Source organism: Palaemon carinicauda, chromosome 37 (assembly GCF_036898095.1).
Source record: "Palaemon carinicauda isolate YSFRI2023 chromosome 37, ASM3689809v2, whole genome shotgun sequence".
Classification (NCBI taxonomy): Eukaryota; Metazoa; Arthropoda; class Malacostraca; order Decapoda; family Palaemonidae; genus Palaemon; species Palaemon carinicauda.
In genome coordinates, this window is record NC_090761.1 from 20,855,083 (window position 1) to 20,876,002 (window position 20,920).

Consider the following 20,920-nt stretch of genomic DNA (forward strand, 5'->3'; position numbering starts at 1 on the left):
TTTGGAGGCCCTAACCTTGGCTAATAATTCCCTGATAGATAAAATAGAGGAAAGGAAAGTATCCAAGTTATTCCTAAGTTAGAAACATTGTATTTTGTTTCTAGGCTGTTGGGTCTGGTTATATTTTAGCAAAGAATTGGGAGCTTATGCGAGTGAAAAGGTTAATCACAGGCATGCTCAACCTTTGTTAGGGTGAGTTCAGGACACAAAATCCATTCCAATGGTAGCACCTCACTCCTTAAGCTAAAGTTGACTGTAATCATGTTTAGCATTTCTAATACAAACCTCTGGATGATTTTCATACTGTTGGCCTCTGCCAACATACAGAAACCTACAGCCTAGAGTGTGGTACAGAGGTTCAGATCTCGTTGTATTTTGATTGCCAGATGTGTATGTCATTAACACGTTGATTTCATTTTCCACTGATGCAGCAAACACTTGGGTTGATGCTGCAAAGAGTTGAGGAACTAAGAGCATGGCTTTCTGCTGCAAAAAGTTGATGTGCTGCTTTATGAATGCCTCTAACAAGGCTTCTATTGTTTGTTGTCCTCAGCCGAGGAATTAGAAAGATTACAGGGATTTGCCACCAATACTGGTGAAACAAAAACTTACGTGTGGCTATGATAAACAAGCAACAGCTGACCACCACTTTAAAAACTACATTTGTATGGACCTCGCCATACAGCAGTTGTGTGAAACGAGGTTCTCTAAGGATAAAAGCTGTACTATACAAGTTTGACACCTTTCAGCTAAAGGTTTTGGTTGGTGTTGGAACTCTTGGAATACCGATAGCAATCTTCTTATTCTGTCTGCTAATGAATTAGAGTAGTTAAAGTGCTGACCTCTACTTTCAGATACTGTGCCTTCGTATATTGCACTAGGTCTGACTTTCATTTGATGTGCAGTTGCAGTTATCAATGTAGACAGCAACGACACTCTAGGTTTTTTCACAGGACTGTTGTTGTTTATGCTGAAATCGACTATTTCTCAAGGTATTTTGCAAGCATTTTGTCATTCTGGTTTGCCTGGGCTGCTACTAAATACAAAATCCATGAGAACACTTTACTTACTTTTACTTTAAGGGGACTGTCCGCTATGGTGTTTGACATAACTTTAAAAAATCAAAAATAATTTTATTGTTTCAATGTACTGTATGCAGAAACATATCGTACATGCTCTCCAGCAGTTTCAGCCAATTATTTTTACAAATAATGAAGATAAAAGTGGTCTTTAAATAATGACGTCATCTTTACTGCGTCGTCTGCATGACTGAGCTTGACAGAATCGTCTTTGCATGTTTATTTTTGCATTTATATAGTGATTTTTTTACTTATATTTTGAAATCTAATACTCTGGCAGAGATGGAAGGCATTAGTAGAGGGTAGGCGAGTGCAAACTACAATCTATGAGAAGAAAAGCCAGAGTTTCCAAAGATGTATAGAAGTTACATTGCACGTGTGTTTGTTTACTTGCAGTTTGTATGTACATTGTGTTTTCCCAATGTCCTCATGAACTTTATGGCAAGGCCAATGTTACCTAAGGTCAAAGAAAGAACAAAAAGTAGAAGGGAGCAACCAAAAACAACCAAAATGAGAGGGAAACATGAAAAAGAGTACAAAGCTGGAACATTCTAATTAAAACTCTGGCCACAATGAGAGGCCGCTGGCAACTCATGACACCCTTACACTAAGTATATTAGTAAACTTAGGATTTAAAGACCTCATTTAGGGAGCCTTCATGTAGGAATAAACAGTAAAAGTACAAAGTAAGGTTATCATAATAATGTTATCTTGATTTTTTAAAGGAAAAAGCGAAAATTCAGAGCAAATCTTTGGGAGCTCATAACTCAAAAACATACTTAGTCACACTTAAGTACATTTTTCTCACTTATCTATAGTTCGATTTTAGAGGGAAAGATATCATTGAAAAGAGGAATAAAAATCCCACAACTTTGTGTAACATAAATTTGATTTCCCTTTTTCTCTTTTTTTCATGATTATTTTACGTCTAGACAAAGAAAATTAAGAAAAAATCATGAAAAGAAAAAAAAGGAAAATAAAAAATCTGTCAAACAGAATTATTCGATTTATAAAGTAGTTTTGATGGTATGATTTTCAATATTGGTGTCATACTAGTGGAGAAAAATATACCTAAAATTTTTTTTAAAATCATGTTTTTTGCTAATAAATCAAAGTTTTTGATTAAATGACTTGAAATTTTTATATGATGAAGGCATTAAATGTCTAAAACATATAGAAATCATGTATTTTGAATCAGAAAAAAATATGCATGACAAAGTGGATGGTCCCCTTAAGGGCTGCTTTTCTGATCATATACAGCAGGGGAAACCTACTCTCTACAGGAATTTCACAGTCATTTCATGTTCATTCCTAGGCATTCCGCCCTTCACACCGCATATTGCTTGTTTATTGTTAAATCTACACTACTGAAGCACTTAGAAAAAAAGAAAGTCTTCAGTTTCCTCTTGAAAATCTTAATATCTTCAATCTTTCGGATGTCTTGTGGGAGCCTATTGTATAGTCTCGGGGCTGCATATTTAAAGGCTCTAGAGCCTATTCTTGGTGTTATCATGATTTGTTGGCTGCACAATATGTAACAATTCTCTTGAATATTTTGGACATCTGGTTCTGACAACTTGATGGGTTATTGTACATATTTTAAAATCAATTCATGGTTTAATAGGCAGCCAGTGTAAATCAATTAGCAGAGATATTACCAAACTAAAACACAGAGTACAGAATTGAAATAATTCCTTTACCATATATGACAAAGGTACTTCCTTAATTCTAGAAGTATCAATGCATCGAATTGTGAATCCTGGAAGTACAGAGATGCCAGGAAGTCCTCTTTCCTGATAGACTGTCACACTGACTCCACTGATGAGTCAAACAGCTTGTCCGGTATACTAAACATAAGAATATATGTCTGGGGATATGCAAATGATGAATGAGGGCTCTGTAAGATTGATGGCTTTGAGAAGAAATAAATGTGTACAGTATTCTGAATACAGTAAAGGTAGTACATAAAGTATATATATCTTCATGGCCTTTCAAGCTAACTGTGAGTGAAAAAAGAATTAAGCTGAAGTTACAGATATAAACTTGACAGTCACAAAGAAAGTTGATAAAATCAAGCACTGTAGTGGAAGGAATCTACAGCTTCAGCCCAAACTAGGTCAATTTAGTTACATTTTTTTTTATTTAATTTCCAAACAATATACTAATGAATCCCCAAATTATGGGTTAGGTTACACTCAATCTAGCCCCAGCTGATGATATGAAATTGTGTACGATACCTAGCTAGTTGGTTCCCAAGTGAGCAGGAATATACTCCTCCCACCAACAGAACTTTACACACTACACTGGATGTTTAAGAAAAAAATTATTTTCAGTCACTTTCTTATTTGTTAAAAAAAAGTTTGCAACTTTTCTGAAGGAAGCTCTTTGAATACGTCATCACGCGATAACATGAAATATGTTTAATTCTACTCGACATCCTTTTTTTCTTATCTTGGGTATAACATCATGGTCAGAACACTGGTCAGAAAACCGGGTAGGTATTGAAAGAGGAAATATCATATTTGTTGGATCATGGTGTTTACTAAAAATATGAAAAATGATTCTTGAGTAAAGTTGAATTTATGCCATGTCATCATGTTATGATATTTAAGAGAGGTTTCTTTGAAAAAAAAATGCAAATTTTTTTGGTAAATAAAAATATAATCAGAAATCTTATAAAAACTATTTCTTTACTTTTTAACTTATCTAAATGGAGAGAGAGAGAGAGAGAGAGAGAGAGAGAGAGAGAGAGAGAGAGAGAGAGAGAGAGAGAGAGAGAGAGAGAGAGAGAGAGGAGAGAGAGAGAGAGAGAGAGAGAGAGAGAGAGAGAGAGAGAGAGAGAGAGAGAGAGGAGAGAGAGAGAGAGAGAGAGAGGAGAGAGAGAGAGAGAGAGAGAGAGAGAGAGAGAGAGAGAATTTTCTTATAATTGAAATGCAAATTATTATATTAAGTATTACAATAAACAAGAAGGAAGCATTTTTAATAGGTTACTGATAGTATGAAGTACTGTACAATAATATAAAATAGATTAACTCAAGAAAAAAATATCCTTGAGTTTACTGTACACAAGTACTTATGCTCACTCTCTAGGCTCTTTTGATTATTGAATTCAAACATAAATCAATATTTTCAAAAGCAATATTACCATCTAACTAATAAAATATTGTGGAACACGTGACACGATATGTGTCTGCTAATCTTTAACCAAGGTATTTTTTATGCACTAAATAGGACTTTCAATCTAGCTTTCTTTCAACAGTCCATATATGCAATACTTATGCATACATAAAAGTATATCCACTTACCTTTAATGCATTTTCTGCTTTGATGTATTCTGGTGAGCCTGCAGGGATCTCCTTCATGTACTTTTCAAGAGAATCAGGATCTTTTTGAGCAATATATACCTGAAAATGGTAATCAATATGAAATAAAAACGAAATAGCAATTTCTGTTGGAAATGATACATGCCACTATGAATGCCGAGTATTATTATCATCACCATCATCATCTCCTACGCCTATTGACACAAAGGGCCTCGGTTAGATTTCGCCAGTTGTCTCTATCTTGAACTTTAAAATTAATACTTCTCCTTTCATAATCTCCTACTTCATGCTTCATAGTCCTGTCATGTAAGCCTGAGTATTATAAAATGGAAATATTGTACAATATACCCTAAAGGCATATTGATAATTCTTGTTCTTAGTTTGTGCAGTATTTACCTAAGAATTTAATTGCAAAATAAGTACTGTAGTTAGAAAAGAGGTATTACTACAGTATAACCTATAAATTCAGATTCTATTTTTAGTACAGGAATATGCTGCTTGTTTTGGAGCAGTGATGGCAAAATATTTGATTTCAATAACAAAATTTTCAATTTCTTTGCTCATCTGATGTTCATATTGCTTCGTCCCCGAAGTAACGCAATGATTTTAATTTCAGTAACAAAATTTTTTATTTCTATACTCATCTGATGTTCATATTACTTTGTTCTCAAAGCTGATGCGATATAGACGTTACCCCAAAGAAAGTGCAAAAAAACATCTTTCATCAAAAGAACATAAGATCTTACTGCTTTTGCCTGCTATAAGAGTTAAGAATAATTTGAAGACAAAATGTTGCATAAGGAAGTTATGACTACAGCACAGAATAGATTTATTTGCCAGTGAGGGTTGATAAAGTATCATTTGTCCAAAACTGCAGACTAAGAATCATGTTACTACTAATTTGTTTTGTGGGTTCGGTTGTCAAATCACCCTTTGTCCAAATGCTTATCTTTTATGGTTAAAAGACTGGTTACAAACATTCACAAGGAGTTGCTACAAAGTTAGAAGAAAAATGTGTAAGTTTAGGGGCATGATATTAGAAGTGAAGGTACATAGCTGCTTTTTTGTAGGAATATGTCTTGGAAAGTTTTGGCTGCAGATCAGGGCTTACTAAATTTGTATTCGCTAAACTTGTCTAAAAGAACCCTAATTTGCTTATCAAGATTACTAGGCTTTAGTTACCATAGCAACAACTCGGAATATATTTTAATAAAATTTCATTTTCTTTTATTTTATCAATGAATGAATTTAAGTAGTCTTACAGGTATTTAGAATAAATTTAATCTTAACAGTTTAGTAACAAGACACCACACTAAGAGATAAGTCTGGTGTATAAATGAGGTTTCTTTTACAAATTTCCATAATGAGTCACTTCTATTAGTCTGTGTGAGTCTACAATATGAACATCAGGGGAGGTCTATACAAATAAATTTAATTTCAATAATAAAAATCTTTATTTTTATTTTTATGTTCATATACATGCCAACTCTCCTCTCAGCTGACTAATGAAGTCAAGAGGATAGGACATTAGTTTTGACATCGAGACTGATTTAGGTTGACTTTAACCACCAGATATAACTTTGGTGAGCAAAAGGTTGAAAGGAAGAAAGCATGAATTTTTAGGGTTTTGGGGCAATGTTGATATTGAGTCAGCTTCAGTGACATAGTGATATGAACAACAGAGATGGTTCATAGATATAATGGAATTAGAGTAACAATTGACGACTTAGGTCTTCAAGTCTTCTCTGGTCTCTCTTATGATGCTGCAGTTATTAAGTTTCTTGCCTACCTAAGATGCAGATCTACAGGTGTTGACTTTGTTTCATAATATCTTTTATAACTACTTATTTGTTCATTTGGAGGGTGCACTTACGCTATGAGGTACATCACTTTTGAAGGAGAGGTTTTTTAGTGCGCTTCTTTATGTCCAAACTATTATCATTATCAATAACCAATATACAACCTGATCAGAAAAGCAGAATGTTAAAAGTTCAAGGGCTCCAACAGGGAAAATAGACCAGTAAGGAAAGGAAACAAGAGAATAGGAAATAAACTATATGCAGTACAGTATAAGTAATGGATAAAATCTATAAAATATTCTAAGTTCACTGACAATATTAAAATTGATAATTTATATATATACTATAGAATAAGACGTATGTCATCCTGTTCAACATAAAAATATTTGCTACAAGTTTGAACTTCTGAAGTTCCACTGATTCAACTGCAAGTTTAAGATCATTTCCACAATCTAGTCACAGCTGGAATAAACTTTTAGAATATTGTGTAGTGTTGAGTCTTATAATCGAGAATGCAAGACTTAGATTTACCTGCATACCTAGTACTAGGTACAGGATGGTACAATCTGGGAAGATCCAAATGCAAAGAATGGTTCAAATTATGAAATACATACAGGATGGTACAATCTGGGAAGATTCGAAAGCAAAGGAGGGTCAGAATTTATGAAATACTGTATGTACAGGATGGTACCTTCTGGGAAGACCTGAATGCAAAGGATGGTCAGAAGTATGAAATACATACAGGATGTTACAATCTGGGAAGATCCCAATGCAAATGATGGTCACAATCATGAAAGATCTTATGCATATTATCTGAATGACCATGCCAGAGATTAATATCCTGATCAGGAATAAGGAATTTAATAGTCTGCAAATTTATATCCAACAAATTAAGATGAGAGTCAGCAGCAGACGAACAGACATGAGAGAAATTCTTGAAAAAAGGTAGAATGAAAGAATAAAACATCTCTTCAGAATAGATTGATCCCCAAAAATCTTGAAAGACATTCTTAATAAGCCTGTTTTTTATGCAATTGAAGAATAAACAAATTGAATGTGTTTCTCAAAAGTAAATTTACAATTAAGAACCACATCTAAAATTCTAATTGTATATAGTTAAACAAACATTATCAATTCAAAGATCTAGATGTTGAGGAGCCACTGTATTAGAACTACAGTACTTACAATCATACTTTGAATTCTGTTATGGTTCAGCTTCCTGCACCATAATTATCATAATGCACTATTATTTTACATCTATCTTAAGGGATTCAGCAACTTTAGGTCTACATCCAGGAGATGGAACTGATACAAAAAGAGTAGCATTATCTGCATATGCAAAAAGCTTATTTTCTAGGGCAAACATCACATCATTCATATATAGGCTGAAAACACTATCCTGAGGAAAACCAGATAATACATTCCTAGTCATTATGATACCCATCAACAACTACTTTTTGCCATCTACAGTATGATTTAAAAAAGGGATTTTGACGTAGGAAAAATCTATTTCTGGGCGAGGGACCTGTGCCGCCCAGTGAATAAGCTCCATTTAGCACTTATTCTTAGGTAATTTACTGCTAAATATACCAGAGAAAAAATGTAAAGGAGTGCTAGGTTAACTAGCTCGCTCACCTATTGGTGTCGGTATAAAATTGGGCATATAATCCAGAGGTCCCGCACTATTTAGATTCATCCACGACAAAGACCCCAATAGAGGAGAGCCGTTCAACCTCACTCGGCACCACCAACTCTGCATCCGCTCAGAACCCAACTCCTTAGCACCCAAAGTTTGGGGACTCCAAGGGAGAGGAGCTGGGAGGGTTCACTGGGCGGCACAGGTCCCTCGCCCAGAAATAGATTTTTCCTACGTCAAAATCCCTTTTCTGGGCTCGAACCTGTGCCGCCCAGTGAATCTATACAAGAGAAATGTCACCAAACTTGCAAGATAAAGGAAAAAACATAAGCGTAAGGGAAATACAGGATGCTTTAATCAGAGATGAGTGCCACAAAACAATTATAAGGGTATCTTAAAAGGAACATAAATCCACTTGGTAGAACAACTGACAAATAAGGTATAATAATGCCGTGAGTGATAATATATACAGATACTCAGGAGTTAAACATTTACAAATATAATAATAATATTCAGGTGCGAAACCAACGAATACAAATAAGGTATAAATGAGGCAGGTAAGGGGGAGAGATAAAATGACAAGGCATTAACACGTGAGTCACCTGGAAGTAACTACGCTCCCTGCAGCTACTGTAGAAAATTTTAGGGCTTCCAAATGTTTAAGGTAGTGTTTCTTGAACACTGACGGTGATTTCCACCCTGTATACCTGGAAAGGTCCGTAAAATTCATGTGGTGAAAAAAGTTCACCGAAGTAGCAACCGCTCTGATATCATGTGCAAGAGGAAAAGAGTCAGGGCTAGCTTGTTTAATAAAATACAAAATTTGTTGCCTGATCCCTTTAATAGTAATGGTACCACCTTGTTCTCTAACGAATAGAGGCCCCGAGGAGTTAGAGGAGGTCCGGGATAAATAAGACCTAAGAGTAGTAACAGGGCACAGAGACGGATCTTGCGTGAGGGGAACAATTTTCCAGGAGGACCATCTGTTCTGAGGGTCTTCGTTCTTAGCCAAAAAGAATTTGTTAGGTGAAAGAAGGACCTCTCCCGAAGGAAGGAACTCAATATGACCCGGGTCTCTCGACAAGGCTGCCAGTTCAGAAATTCTTGCCCCGGAAGCCAAGCTCACCAGGAAAAGTGTTTTCCTGAGAAGGGGAATGTAATCACAAGAACTGTTAATGGTATCAGAAGCCAATTTGAGTACATCATTAAGGAACCAGGTCACCGGGGTAGGACGAGTAACCGGTTTCAGTCTGGCACAGGCTTTCGGAATTGAAGCTAACAAAGAGTCGGTTAAGTCTATGTTAAAACCCACTAGGAAAATCTTTTTCAAAGCAGATTTAATAGTGGTGATAGTATTGGCTGCCAGACCTGATTCTAATAAAGTTCTAAAGAAAGTGACTGTAAGGTTCAGGTTCATACAGTGCACGTCTGAGTCCATCAAAAATTTTGCCAACTTTTTAACTGCAGAATCATATTGGCGGATGGTGGAATCCCGTTTATCTGATTCTAGAAACAAGGTGTTTTGAGGATCGATATTGGCACCATGCATGGCCGCAAACTTCATGAAGTCCATAAAGTTAGGGCGCTCTGAATGTTTGAGAAAGCGTACACAACGCGTGTTTGTACTATCTGAGACAGAACCGGATTGGGTATCGGGTGAGGATATAGTCTCAACTCTCGCAGGAGAGGATACCAGTTGCTCTTGGGCCAGTTGGGTGCGACCAAGGCTACTTGTCCCTTGAAGGATCTCAGTTTGTCTAGGACTTTCAGTAAAAGATTCACCGGGGGAAAGAGATAAATCCTTTCCCAGATGTCCCAATTCTGTGACATGGCGTCTGTGGCGTAAGCCCGAGGGTCTAGATTGGGAGCCACATATACTCTCAATTTGTGGTTGGACTCCGTGGCGAAGAGGTCCACTTGGAGACCGGGAACCCGAGAGAGAATCCACCGGAATGACTTTAGATCGAGTGACCATTCCGATTCTAGAGGGGAGGTCCGGGACAAGGCGTCTGCCACTACGTTCCGGACTCCCGCCAGGTGGACAGCTGAAAGATGCCAACGGTTCGAGGCTGCTAGGGAGAATATGGCTACTAGAACATGGTTCAGGGGCCCTGATTTTGACCCACCTCTGTTGAGGCAGCGGACCACCACTTCGCTGTCGAGGACCAGACGAAGGTGTTGTCTCTTGGATAGAGCGAGACGTTTCAGGGTTAGAAGAACTGCCATGGCCTCCAGCACATTGATGTGAAATTGGCGGAATAAGGGAGACCAAAGACCTTGAACTTTCCTGAGCTGAGAATAGCCGCCCCAACCTGATAGGGATGCGTCCGTGTGAATGATTAACTTCGGAGGCGGGAATCGAAGGGGAACTGACTTTGACAGATTGTTGGCTCTTGTCCAAGGAAGAAGTCTTTCCCGTAGAATGGGAGGAAGGCGGACTTTCCTGTCCCGGAGCTTCCGGTTCGCCCTCGAACGCCAGACACGATTGATATCTTTCAATTTTGCCTTCAGAAGTAGATCCGTCACTGAGGCAAATTGAAGGGACCCTAGAATCCTCTCTTGGAGACGTCTGGAACTTACTTTGTCTTTGAGAAAGCGTTTGGTGTTCCTTGCAATCTCTAACCTCTTGGGTTTGGGAAGACACAGAGTATGAGATATAAGATCCCATTGCAGGCCGAGCCATTGGAACTTTGATTTCGGAAGAAGACGGGACTTCTTGAAGTTGATCTGGAAGCCTAGAGATTGAAGATATTGGATGACTCTGTGAGTGGCTTTTAGGCAATTTTGGGAGGTGTCTGACCAAATGAGCCAGTCGTCCAGATAGGCTACTACTTGAATCCCTTGATTTCTGAGTTCCTGAACAGCGACTTCTGCTAACTTTGTGAAGATCCTTGGGGCGATGTTGAGCCCGAAAGGCATCACTTTGAAGGAGTAATTTTTGTCCCCTAGGCGGAAGCCTAGATACGGACGGAAGTGTCTCGCTATCGGGACGTGATAATAGGCGTCTGTAAGATCGATAGAGGTGGTGACGGCCCCACGGGGAAGTAAGGTCCGCACCTGCGAGACGGTAAGCATTCGAAACTTGTCGCATTGAATGGACAAGTTGAGAAGGGATAGGTCTAGAATCACTCTTCTCTTGTCTGAATCCTTCTTCGGGACACTGAACAGCCGACCCTGAAACTTCAGGTGTTTCGTTTCTTGTATGGCGTTCTTTTGTAACAGATCCTGGACAAATTCGACTAGGTCCGGAGTGGAATGTTGATGAAATTTGTTCGGAGGAGGAGGCCCTTGAATCCAACTCCACCCCAGTCCCTTGGAGATGATACTGAAAGCCCAGGGACTGAACCTCCATTTGTTGCGGAAGGCATAAAGCCTCCCCCCTACCTGCTGCACCTCAGTATTGGCTTGAGGAGTTGCCTCCACGTCCGCCTCGGAAGTTCTTTCCCTTGCGAAAAACTCTTCCTCTACCTCTGTTCTGGTTTGAACCACGGTGGTAGCCTCTACCTCTGTTATAACTCTGGGAAGAGCTAGGAGCCTCATAAGACTGGTTAAAGGCAGGAGAGGTGGTGGAGGCACCGGAAAGCTGGCTCTTAGGGAGCAGAACGGTGACATAGTCGTCCGAAGGAGCCTGAGAGGTGGAAGGCTGCGCAGGAGCAACGGGAGATGGAGGAAGAGGCAGTCGGAAATTGGACGAACTACTCTGCTGTTGCCTGAACTGGGTGGAGGTATACGGGCGGAGCTTCTTCCTACCCCGGGCTTGGTAATTTGCGGGGTCATATTTCCGTTTAGGAGTCAAACCCCAACGGGCTTTAAGGCTCTGATTGACTCTAGTGGCCTCTGCCAAGACTTCCTCCACAAGATCCTCAGGGAAGAGATTTGAACCCCAGCAGGAGGACCGGATAAGCTTATTAGGCTCGTGCCTAATAGTCGCCTCAGCCAGGACGTGTTTGCGACACCTACGTTTAGCAATAGCGAAGTCATAAAGATCATAATACAATGACTGCAACGTAGCCTTATTGAGAGACTTAAAGATACTCTCAGTATCATAAGTCAAGGCTATCGACTCCGTGGATGTGGCCAAGTTCAGAGTTCGGCCAACACGTAGGCGGGAATCATACTCCTGTTTAATGAGGGATTCCGGGAGACGGGGAAGCCGCTCACTAAACATAACTGAGGCACAGTCCGCTGATAGCTTGCCAGAGGTAAAAGTGGTATGGACATTGTCCCAACACTCAATGCCAGAAGGAAGAAGGAGGGAGATCGGATCCACCTCTCGGATGGGAGGCAAGGGCTTCTCCTCCAGAGCATATTGGAAAGCAAGCTCTGCTACCTTATTGACGCATGGAGTCACGGTGTTTTTGTCCATTAAAAACATTGTGAAGGAACTCTTATACGGCGTCAACATGGTGTTGGTGCAACCAATGTCGTTCAGGAACCTAGCCCAAACAGATTGGGCTTGTTCTTTTGGGAAGATGACGGTCTCTTTGGGGACCTTATCTAGCCGAACCAGAGCTTCCTCGGTAAGCCTGGCATAACCATGAAATGGAAATGCCAGACCAGGAGGAAAGAATTCAAAGTCCTCTAGAGGACGAGTGCCAAGACCTTCCAAAGTTAACATTCCGTCTGAGAACGGAGAATGAAGAGCCATGCGCCAAGGATTATTCTTGGTATACGGCGGAAGCTTAGAGGCATCCGGGATGAGAGAGCTTTGGACTCGCTCCGGAGCACCTTGCTCTAATGCCCCAAGTCTCTGACCGATGTTAGAGAACATCGTGTCCATCTTGGCCTGCATTTCCGACACCAACTTAGCTTGCATCTCCGACACAATGCGAAGCATGGCTGATTCGGAAAGGCCCGGGCTAGGAGCAGGAGTGGCGGATTGTACTCCCGGGCCGTGAGACTTAGAGGAGGAGCCGGAAGCCTTAGATGACGGGTTTGTATTCTGCTTAGAACTATGGGAAGCCTTGTGAGGCTTACGAGCTTTAGGTAAGGTTCTAGATGTAGACTTATCCTTGGGGGGAACCGGGTGCGATCGTTGAGACGAATCACGGTCCCCAGAAAAACCATGAGAGGAAGAGCGATCAGAAGAAGAAGAAAGAGCGGGGCTGAGGATAGGAATCTCAGCGCCGGTAACACCTGCCTCACTTACCACCCTACCTGCGTCCGGATCATCCAATAACATGGGTTCGACGTCCAGGTTCATGGAAGCAACATTGTCTTCCAGATTTCCGGGGGCATCCGACGGATCTTGATCTTGATCAATAAACCCCGCTATGGTGGCATCAATGTGGGCAATGATGGGAGCTGCAACATGCCTAGCCACAGCGGCTGAAGACTTGGCGTTAGGATAGATCATGGCACAGTAGTCTTCAGACAGGACGTAAGGCTGTTTAGTTTTGACGTTTCGGGCAAATCCCCTAACCCACACTTTCAGTGTGGCCCGAGCCGCAGTCTTCTGCTCCGGGGATGCCTGAAATAATAGTGGGAATTATAAAAAGGAAGATTCCCGGTGGTCCTTCAAGGCCATAGAAATCTTACTAAATAGTGTATATATACCAAAAAGGTAAAATAATTAGAAAGGCAACATAGCCAATGGGACTCACCGAATCAGATCCGAGGGTGGTGATGAGGTCAAAACAGACCATACAGTTATCAGGGTGCCAGACCACTATGTCCTCCAGCTGAACTCCGCAGAGGGCGTGAGACCTACATACGGTATGGCCACAAGGCTGATGAAGAACAGCCGCACAGGCCGTCGTCTGACAATGCACCATCTATAAAAAGAATAGTATATGAGAAACTGTAATTCTCTTAAGTAGGGGCGGGTCCGGAGGACCCGGGCCTTAACATAAGTCTAACTTAAGACTAGAGCTTAGCTGTAATACTCTTAAGTAGGGGCGGGTCCGGAGGACCCGGGCCTAAACATAAGTCTAACTTAAGACTAGAGCTTAACTGTAATACTCTTAAGTAGGGGCGGGTCCGGAGGACCCGGGCCTAAACATAAGTCTAACTTAAGACTAGAGTATAGCTATCCATTCCGGTCGAGCCGGGATCATAAAAAGGATGTAACAAAGAATTAAGACACCTAGTGTCTGATTTCCCGGAGCGAGGTCAAGCCCCGGGCCGGGAAAAAAAGTATAACCATAAACCAATACATATAGGAACTCCGGGATAGTGATCTGTCATATATAATCCTATATAATCATAGGAACTGTTATAAATTAATAGGGGGGCGGAACTGTAGATAAGAACCGCCAACCGAACCCGGAGGGTTTCGTATAACATAATAAAAGTGTGATAAGTGAATATAAAATAGGGTGCACCGGGATACAACTCTGTTGACCGGTGGCCAACCCGTCTAGACAGAGACGAACCCGCCGGGACACCCGGAGGACAAAGTCCATACACACTGAACTACCCCCTCTAAAAGGAGGGAAGGCAACGGTCCCCTAGGGGAGGGGGGAGAGAAGCCTAGCCGCCCACCTAGCGAGAGGGGGAGCTTGGGGGAGGATCACGTGATACGGAGCAGCAGGGCTACCAACTGACGATCCCCAACCAGACAGATCAAACGGAGTAATAGCACAAATATTCATTATAATAGTAATAGCGTTGAACACTTATATAAATATATACATAAAAAATTTAGGGCAAGGCATGCAACATAATAAATAAGTCACAAAGGACACACCTGATGACTTATAAAATAAAATTGCCGCCTAGTAACGAAGGTCGGCAAGCCATAACGATACGTAACTGATATCGGCCCTAAAAATGAACCACGAGGGTTCTAAACGCTAAATAATGAATATCCACAATAACAAATAACATTTAATTAATAATAAAAATAATACACATAGTAACACCGCGAGTGAAACTAAAAGCTCTCAAAACAGGAGTACCAACTGTAAGCGGAATCAAGCAAGATCGATATGAACGAAGAGAATAAACTCCTATAATTTAAATATTAAACGATCTAGATTGCTCAAAACACAGCAACAAAAAAAAGGGTTACAACACAGGCGTGCTAAAAGGAGTTGGGTTCTGAGCGGATGCAGAGTTGGTGGTGCCGAGTGAGGTTGAACGGCTCTCCTCTATTGGGGTCTTTGTCGTGGATGAATCTAAATAGTGCGGGACCTCTGGATTATACGCCCAATTTTATACCGACACCAATAGGTGAGCGAGCTAGTTAACCTAGCACTCCTTTACATTTTTTCTCTGGTATATTTAGCAGTAAATTACCTAAGAATAAGTGCTAAATGGAGCTTATTCACTGGGCGGCACAGGTTCGAGCCCAGAAATTCAATAATGATAGGAAAATACCCACCTACTCCTAACTGTTTGAGTTTGAAAACAAGGGCCTCGTGATTAGCACAGTCAAAGGAAGAATTAATATCAAGACCAATCATACGAACTTCCTGACCACAGTCAAAAGATTTCTGTACAGCACTGGAAATTGTAAGAAGGGCATAACATGCTCAATGTCGTTTACGTAAGCCAAACTGCAACCTAGGGAACAGATAATTACCTTCAGCACACCTATTTAGATGTTTTGGCAAAAGACGTTCACAAACTTTAGATAATATAGGAGTTATGGGAATTGGGCAGTAATCAGCAGGGCTAGAGCTACCAAAGACAAATTTACCTAATGAAGTAACATTACCAATTCTCTAAGTGCAAAAAGAAGAATGAATAATAGCAGGCAACTTAGGAGCTAAGAAATTAGGGGTCTTTACAAGAAACAAAGGGAAAATACCATTTGGTTCTACACCTCCATAAGCTTCAAGATCCATCATTAGTGTTAATATCACAGGACCAAAAATCTAAACTAGTTACTTTAGCCTCAAGAAAACAGGAATGAAGAAGATCGAGTTCTTCATTATTCTGTTCACTATCAAACACATCACCCAAAAGAGTTGCCTTTTCCTTTGGACAGTGAGTGATGGAGCCATTTAAGGGTAGCCCACCATCAATGTTCCTCAAATGTACCAGAAAGGGTTTCCTTTATGGTTAAATTTCATTCCTTTTCAGTTGAAGCCTCAACTCTCTGAGCTACAACTCTTAGCTGAGTATAGTTATTCCAGGTTAAATCTGATTTGTTACCTTCCAAAGATTATACACCTTCTGTTTCTACAATTAAGCATGTCTACAATCATCACTGAAACAAGGTTTGTTTTTCACTCAGTATTTCAACTCACAAGAAGAGATACGCCTATCAATAATGTTCACCAGATTACCATTCACAAGATCAACGGGCTCAAAATTTTTATATAATTGTGACCAATTCAAATGCAAAACATCACTTAAAATGCCATTCTACTTAGCTTGAGATTTTATAAACATCTTACGCAAGTATGAAACATCAGGGACAGGCTGCTCAGTCATAATTACTAAGGAAACCAAGGTATGATCAGCCGTACCGACTAGAAAACCATCCTTACAAGCTATAACACCAGGGTAGTCAGTTTATACTAAGTCCAAGCAGTTACCAAACCTGTGAGCAGCTTCATTTATAATTAGCTCACAGCATGAATCAGAGGTAAAGACTAAAGCTTTAGCCATGGTGATCAGTAGGAAAAATAGACCAAATCTGGATTCTGATAGATGGAACACAAATAAAAGTGGTTATGCCTACCACAGACTTTTACAACCTGAATCTCATGACATCCACACTCATAGCAGGACTCATGAGCAGAAGGGTACTCAGTCCTAATATACACTGCCATTCTCCTTACCTTAGGAATGACACCCAGTTTCAAAATTATTGGTTTCTTAAAACCTGAAATATGCAGCTTAGATGAGTGCTTCATTCAAGAAACCTAAGTTGCTGAGCATAATAGAATAGCATATTGTCTAGGATCAACTGTAATGTCTAATATTGCCATGCAGTCCACAAATATTGTAATAGATAAGATGACACTAGCAAAATCTAGGATATACTAGTCTTGGATTTTGCTCAATATCTCTAGACAGAGTAAGAATTAAAAGCATTAAAAAAAAGTCTTATCACACTTGGAAACAGACTTAACAATAATGATAACAAAAAGAATATGTATACTATATAAAAAACAACTCATTAAACTCAAAGACTATACAAAAATTGTTGGAAAAATTGATCAGCATGGCAGAACCAACTCATCATGCAAGGATTAGTACCCTCCAGGATAGCCACTTCAACTGAAGGGAAGACAGCAATGATGGTTTTCAAAATAAATACCAAAGAGGAAGATATAGGAACAGATAGGGATAAGTCAACTTATTGATAAGCCACCAGGCATCTATGGCCATTCTATTAAGTCTGTACAACAAAGGTTTTAAATAACAAGAGAAAGAGAAAACCAAGAATAGAGTGCCTGAAGCAATATATAACCTTCTGGTTTGTTAAATTATGCTGAGGAATGATTGAATTTGTTCATGATGCTTACTACGTAAATTTACAGCAAATTGTTATTTTTATATCTCTCACAGTTATCAAAGTACTAAATGCCCCATAAATTTCTAATATAAACATTTCTTTTAAATAAAGCCTTGCAAAAATCTATCATTCTAACCACTGTGTCACTGCCAACAACCCTTTCCAAATTTTTTACACAAATAGAAGTAGCTGAACTACCCTTTTATGAATCTGTTGTTCCCTTAATTCCTTCCTCTAACTTGATTCTAACTTGCTATGTGACCTTGTTACTGAAACCTCAACTAGAAACAAAATGCCATTTCAGGAAATATAACCTTTGAAAGTCTAAAATCATAAACCAATTAAGAACTTTTACTCTCAACATATCAGTCTTGATACCATACAACTTTACAGCTCTGACGTATCACAGCTTTCCTACCCCAAAGGGTATGTGGGGCATATAATCCAACACCTAGTGAAAAAAATAATAGGTCTTAAAGAAGAAGACCGTAGTCAACTCCTGGGGAGGCAGGCATGTGCTCCTGCTATGTCCCTTGCTGTACAGCGTCCAAAAGCCATTTCTTAGAGATGGAACCCAAGATTGGCAAGGAAGGCCAAAGCTGGTGTACATCATCTGCAGCAAAAGACTCCCCTAAAGCCAAGGGCGCTGCTACTTAGCTAGGAGTAGTGGCGAAGTCCTCCGAACCAAAGGGTTGTCCCAGGGTCAAACGGCCACCAGTCTTACTCGATTGTCCTCCAGAGGAGACTGATCAAGCAGAGTCAACGGAGAGGGAATGAGACACTGGAGTAAGCAGTTGGAACTTCTTCACCTTCGAGGAAGACCCTGAAGGAGAAGAATCCCTTTTAGACTTCTTTTTTCGTTTCCTACCGAACCACACCCACAGGAAGGATGGCCACTTTTGACATATCACAAGGAGACTCCTGCAAACAAAGACAACCACTGCATGATGGTCGAAGGGCATAAGGATCTGTCTTTGGGGGACATGAAGGTGCTGCAATGGCACCCTTCAACACTGAGACAAATCCACATCATAAGGAAACCTCACGATACGCAGGTAAACCTGAAAAGAGAAAGAAAATATAGAATTACAACTGGTTTATTCATAAGGAATGAGGGTTTATTCATAAGGAATGAGGGTTAACGAGAGTGATGGCACAGGTCTCTACCAAGACAAAATAAAAATCACGACATTTCACCAATATGTGTGAGCGGTGGCTGGTCTACTCACCACCCACCAGCGGTGGGCAATCATACGAGACACTGGAGTAAGCAGTTGGAACTTCTTCACCTTCGAGGAAGACCCTGAAGGAGAAAAATCCCTTTTAGACTTCTTCTTTCGTTTCCTACTGAACCACACCAACAGGAAGGATGGCCACTTTTGACATATCACAAGGAGACTCCTACGAACAAAGACAACCACTGCATGATGGATGAAGGGCATAAGGATCTGTCTCTGGGGGACATGAAGGTACTGCAATGGCACCCTTCAACACTGAGACAAATCCACATCATAAGGAAACCTCACAATACGCAGGTAAACCCGAAAAGAGAAAGAAAATATAGAATTACAGATGGTTTATTCATAAGGAATGGGGGTTAACGAGAGTGATGGCACAACAGCTCTCTACCAAGACAAAATAAAAATCACGACATTTCACCATTATGTGTGAGCGGTGGCTGGTCTACTCCCCACCCACCAGTGGTGGGCAATTATACCTCGCTAAAAGGTTTTATGGCTAGTTTTCAACTTTTGCCAAAATATATATCCACAATAAAGAGCGCAAGGTTTGTATTAGGTGTTGGAACAATTTTATTTTGGGGTAGACATTGACACAGCTTTGAGCAAAAGAATATAAATCTCATGGGATATTCATAAAAATAATTCAGTTCTGTTCATCTTTTTCAATACTGAATACTTTTGCCTGTTGGGACCTTTGAGCTTGTAGCATGAAGCCGCCTTACTAGTAACAGTAGCAAATTATATTTTTTATCACAAAGCCTTCGCCTTACTTAGACAGCTTATAATAAACGTGACATTGTGATTCAAATCATGAGAGTTGGAGTATATTACAAGTACTTTCTAATAAGGGATACCAGAGAAAAGACTCACATCTTCAAATGATTTTACCCTAGTCTCATAACCCACTTTTTAAGGCAGTATATCAAAAGTAAAATATGAAGTGTTGTCCTTGAGTAACATATAACTGAATAAATTTACTTTCCCTTGATATATAATTTTCATATTTTGTAAAATTTTCTTACTTTTAAATAATATATGGGGTAAGAAATATAGGGATGTAGAAAATGTCCAATGGGTCTCAAAGGGCTAACATCATCAAAATAACTAGCGTACACTGTATCAGGACAAAGTACAGTACTAATGCCACTGATTACATAATAGATCATCCTGAAAATAGTTTATCAATAATTTCTTTAGATGGAAATTATGAGATACGAGACATATTTTTAATTATGATAACCAAGTCTCCCAACATAACATAATATTTACCAAGACAGGAAATATGTTCTCCCAGGTTTAAGTGGATGCCTCTCCTAACTGAGCATTTCAATTATACTGCCCATAATCACCAGGATGATGATAATTGATGAACTCCTATAAGGATATTTTACTCATAAGTATTACTAATACTAATCATCTTCAGTTTAATAAGACAATTAGTATTTGGGTGAGAAAACAGAAAATAGTTCAATAGGTCAAATGATAGTTTTCTTACATCAATAACTGCTTGGTAGGATTTACAATTCACTGCCAGTTTCAGACGAACATCTAAAGAATCGATGAGCATAATGTAAGCTGCAAGAACCTGAAAAATAGGAATGGCAGAAAATAAATTTACTAACTTATGCAAATTTTTATATGACACTTATAAAACTGCAAATTTCATATAATAAACAGAGTCGATTCAAAAGCTTTGGAAATCATTTAAAACAATCTTTTTATAATCCATTACAATTAGTTATAATTTACAACATGGTTAGGTTCAGAAAACCACATCATAAGTCAATATCCAATCCTCTTAGCCTACTTATAGGCTCTCGGCTATTTTTCTTTTAATTCTTAAATTGTACTCTACATTACAGTACAGTAATTGCTTTTCCAGATTAAAGCTATTATTATGTATGGTACACATTTCAACTCAGCCTTCTAGCACAACAAGTCATACTATAATTATTTCCGTAACTGGAATACAAACCTACGCTATTTATTAGGGGTGACTCACCCATTAGGAGGGTGGACGTCCCTGCCAATCTGGCTTTCTAGCTACCCGGGGGCTCCTTATTTTGAATAGGTATTACCAAAAATAATGAGTCTTGGCACCTTGCTAAACTTTGCTACGCAAGGCCCGTGGCCTATGCAAACTGTGTTGAGATATTTGGTAATGGGACTGTCCAGGTAAAAGTTATTCCGAGTCTTTGTAGGAAAAACAATTGTACCCAAGACTTTCCCCATAACACCTCTCCAGGGTATGGGGACGCAACAGTATTAGCTTAATACTAGGTATACAAGGAAGCATGGTTTACCTGCAGTAGTTTGAGGTCAGTTTGTGCAGAGAACCCAGAATGATGCTTTCTCCATGAGAGGGGAGGATGAAGAAAAAAATAAGAGCCAGTCAAACCCTTTCATTCACGCTACTAAAACCAGGTAACA

General features: G+C 39.6%; 1 protein-coding gene across 3 annotated transcripts in view; it reads right to left on the reverse strand.

The window, feature by feature from the left end:
• LOC137629483 (spermatogenesis-defective protein 39 homolog) overlaps window positions 1-20,920 on the reverse strand; it is a 225,620-nt gene that overhangs the window by 18,902 nt on the left and 185,798 nt on the right. For all 3 annotated transcript variants that reach the window (XM_068360816.1, XM_068360817.1, XM_068360815.1), the window contains exons 12-13: window positions 19,986-20,075; window positions 4,385-4,483 (exon numbers count right to left, since the gene is read on the reverse strand). In XM_068360816.1, coding sequence (XP_068216917.1) covers window positions 4,385-4,483; window positions 19,986-20,075 — 189 coding nt within the window. The remainder of the gene's footprint in view (window positions 1-4,384; window positions 4,484-19,985; window positions 20,076-20,920) is intronic.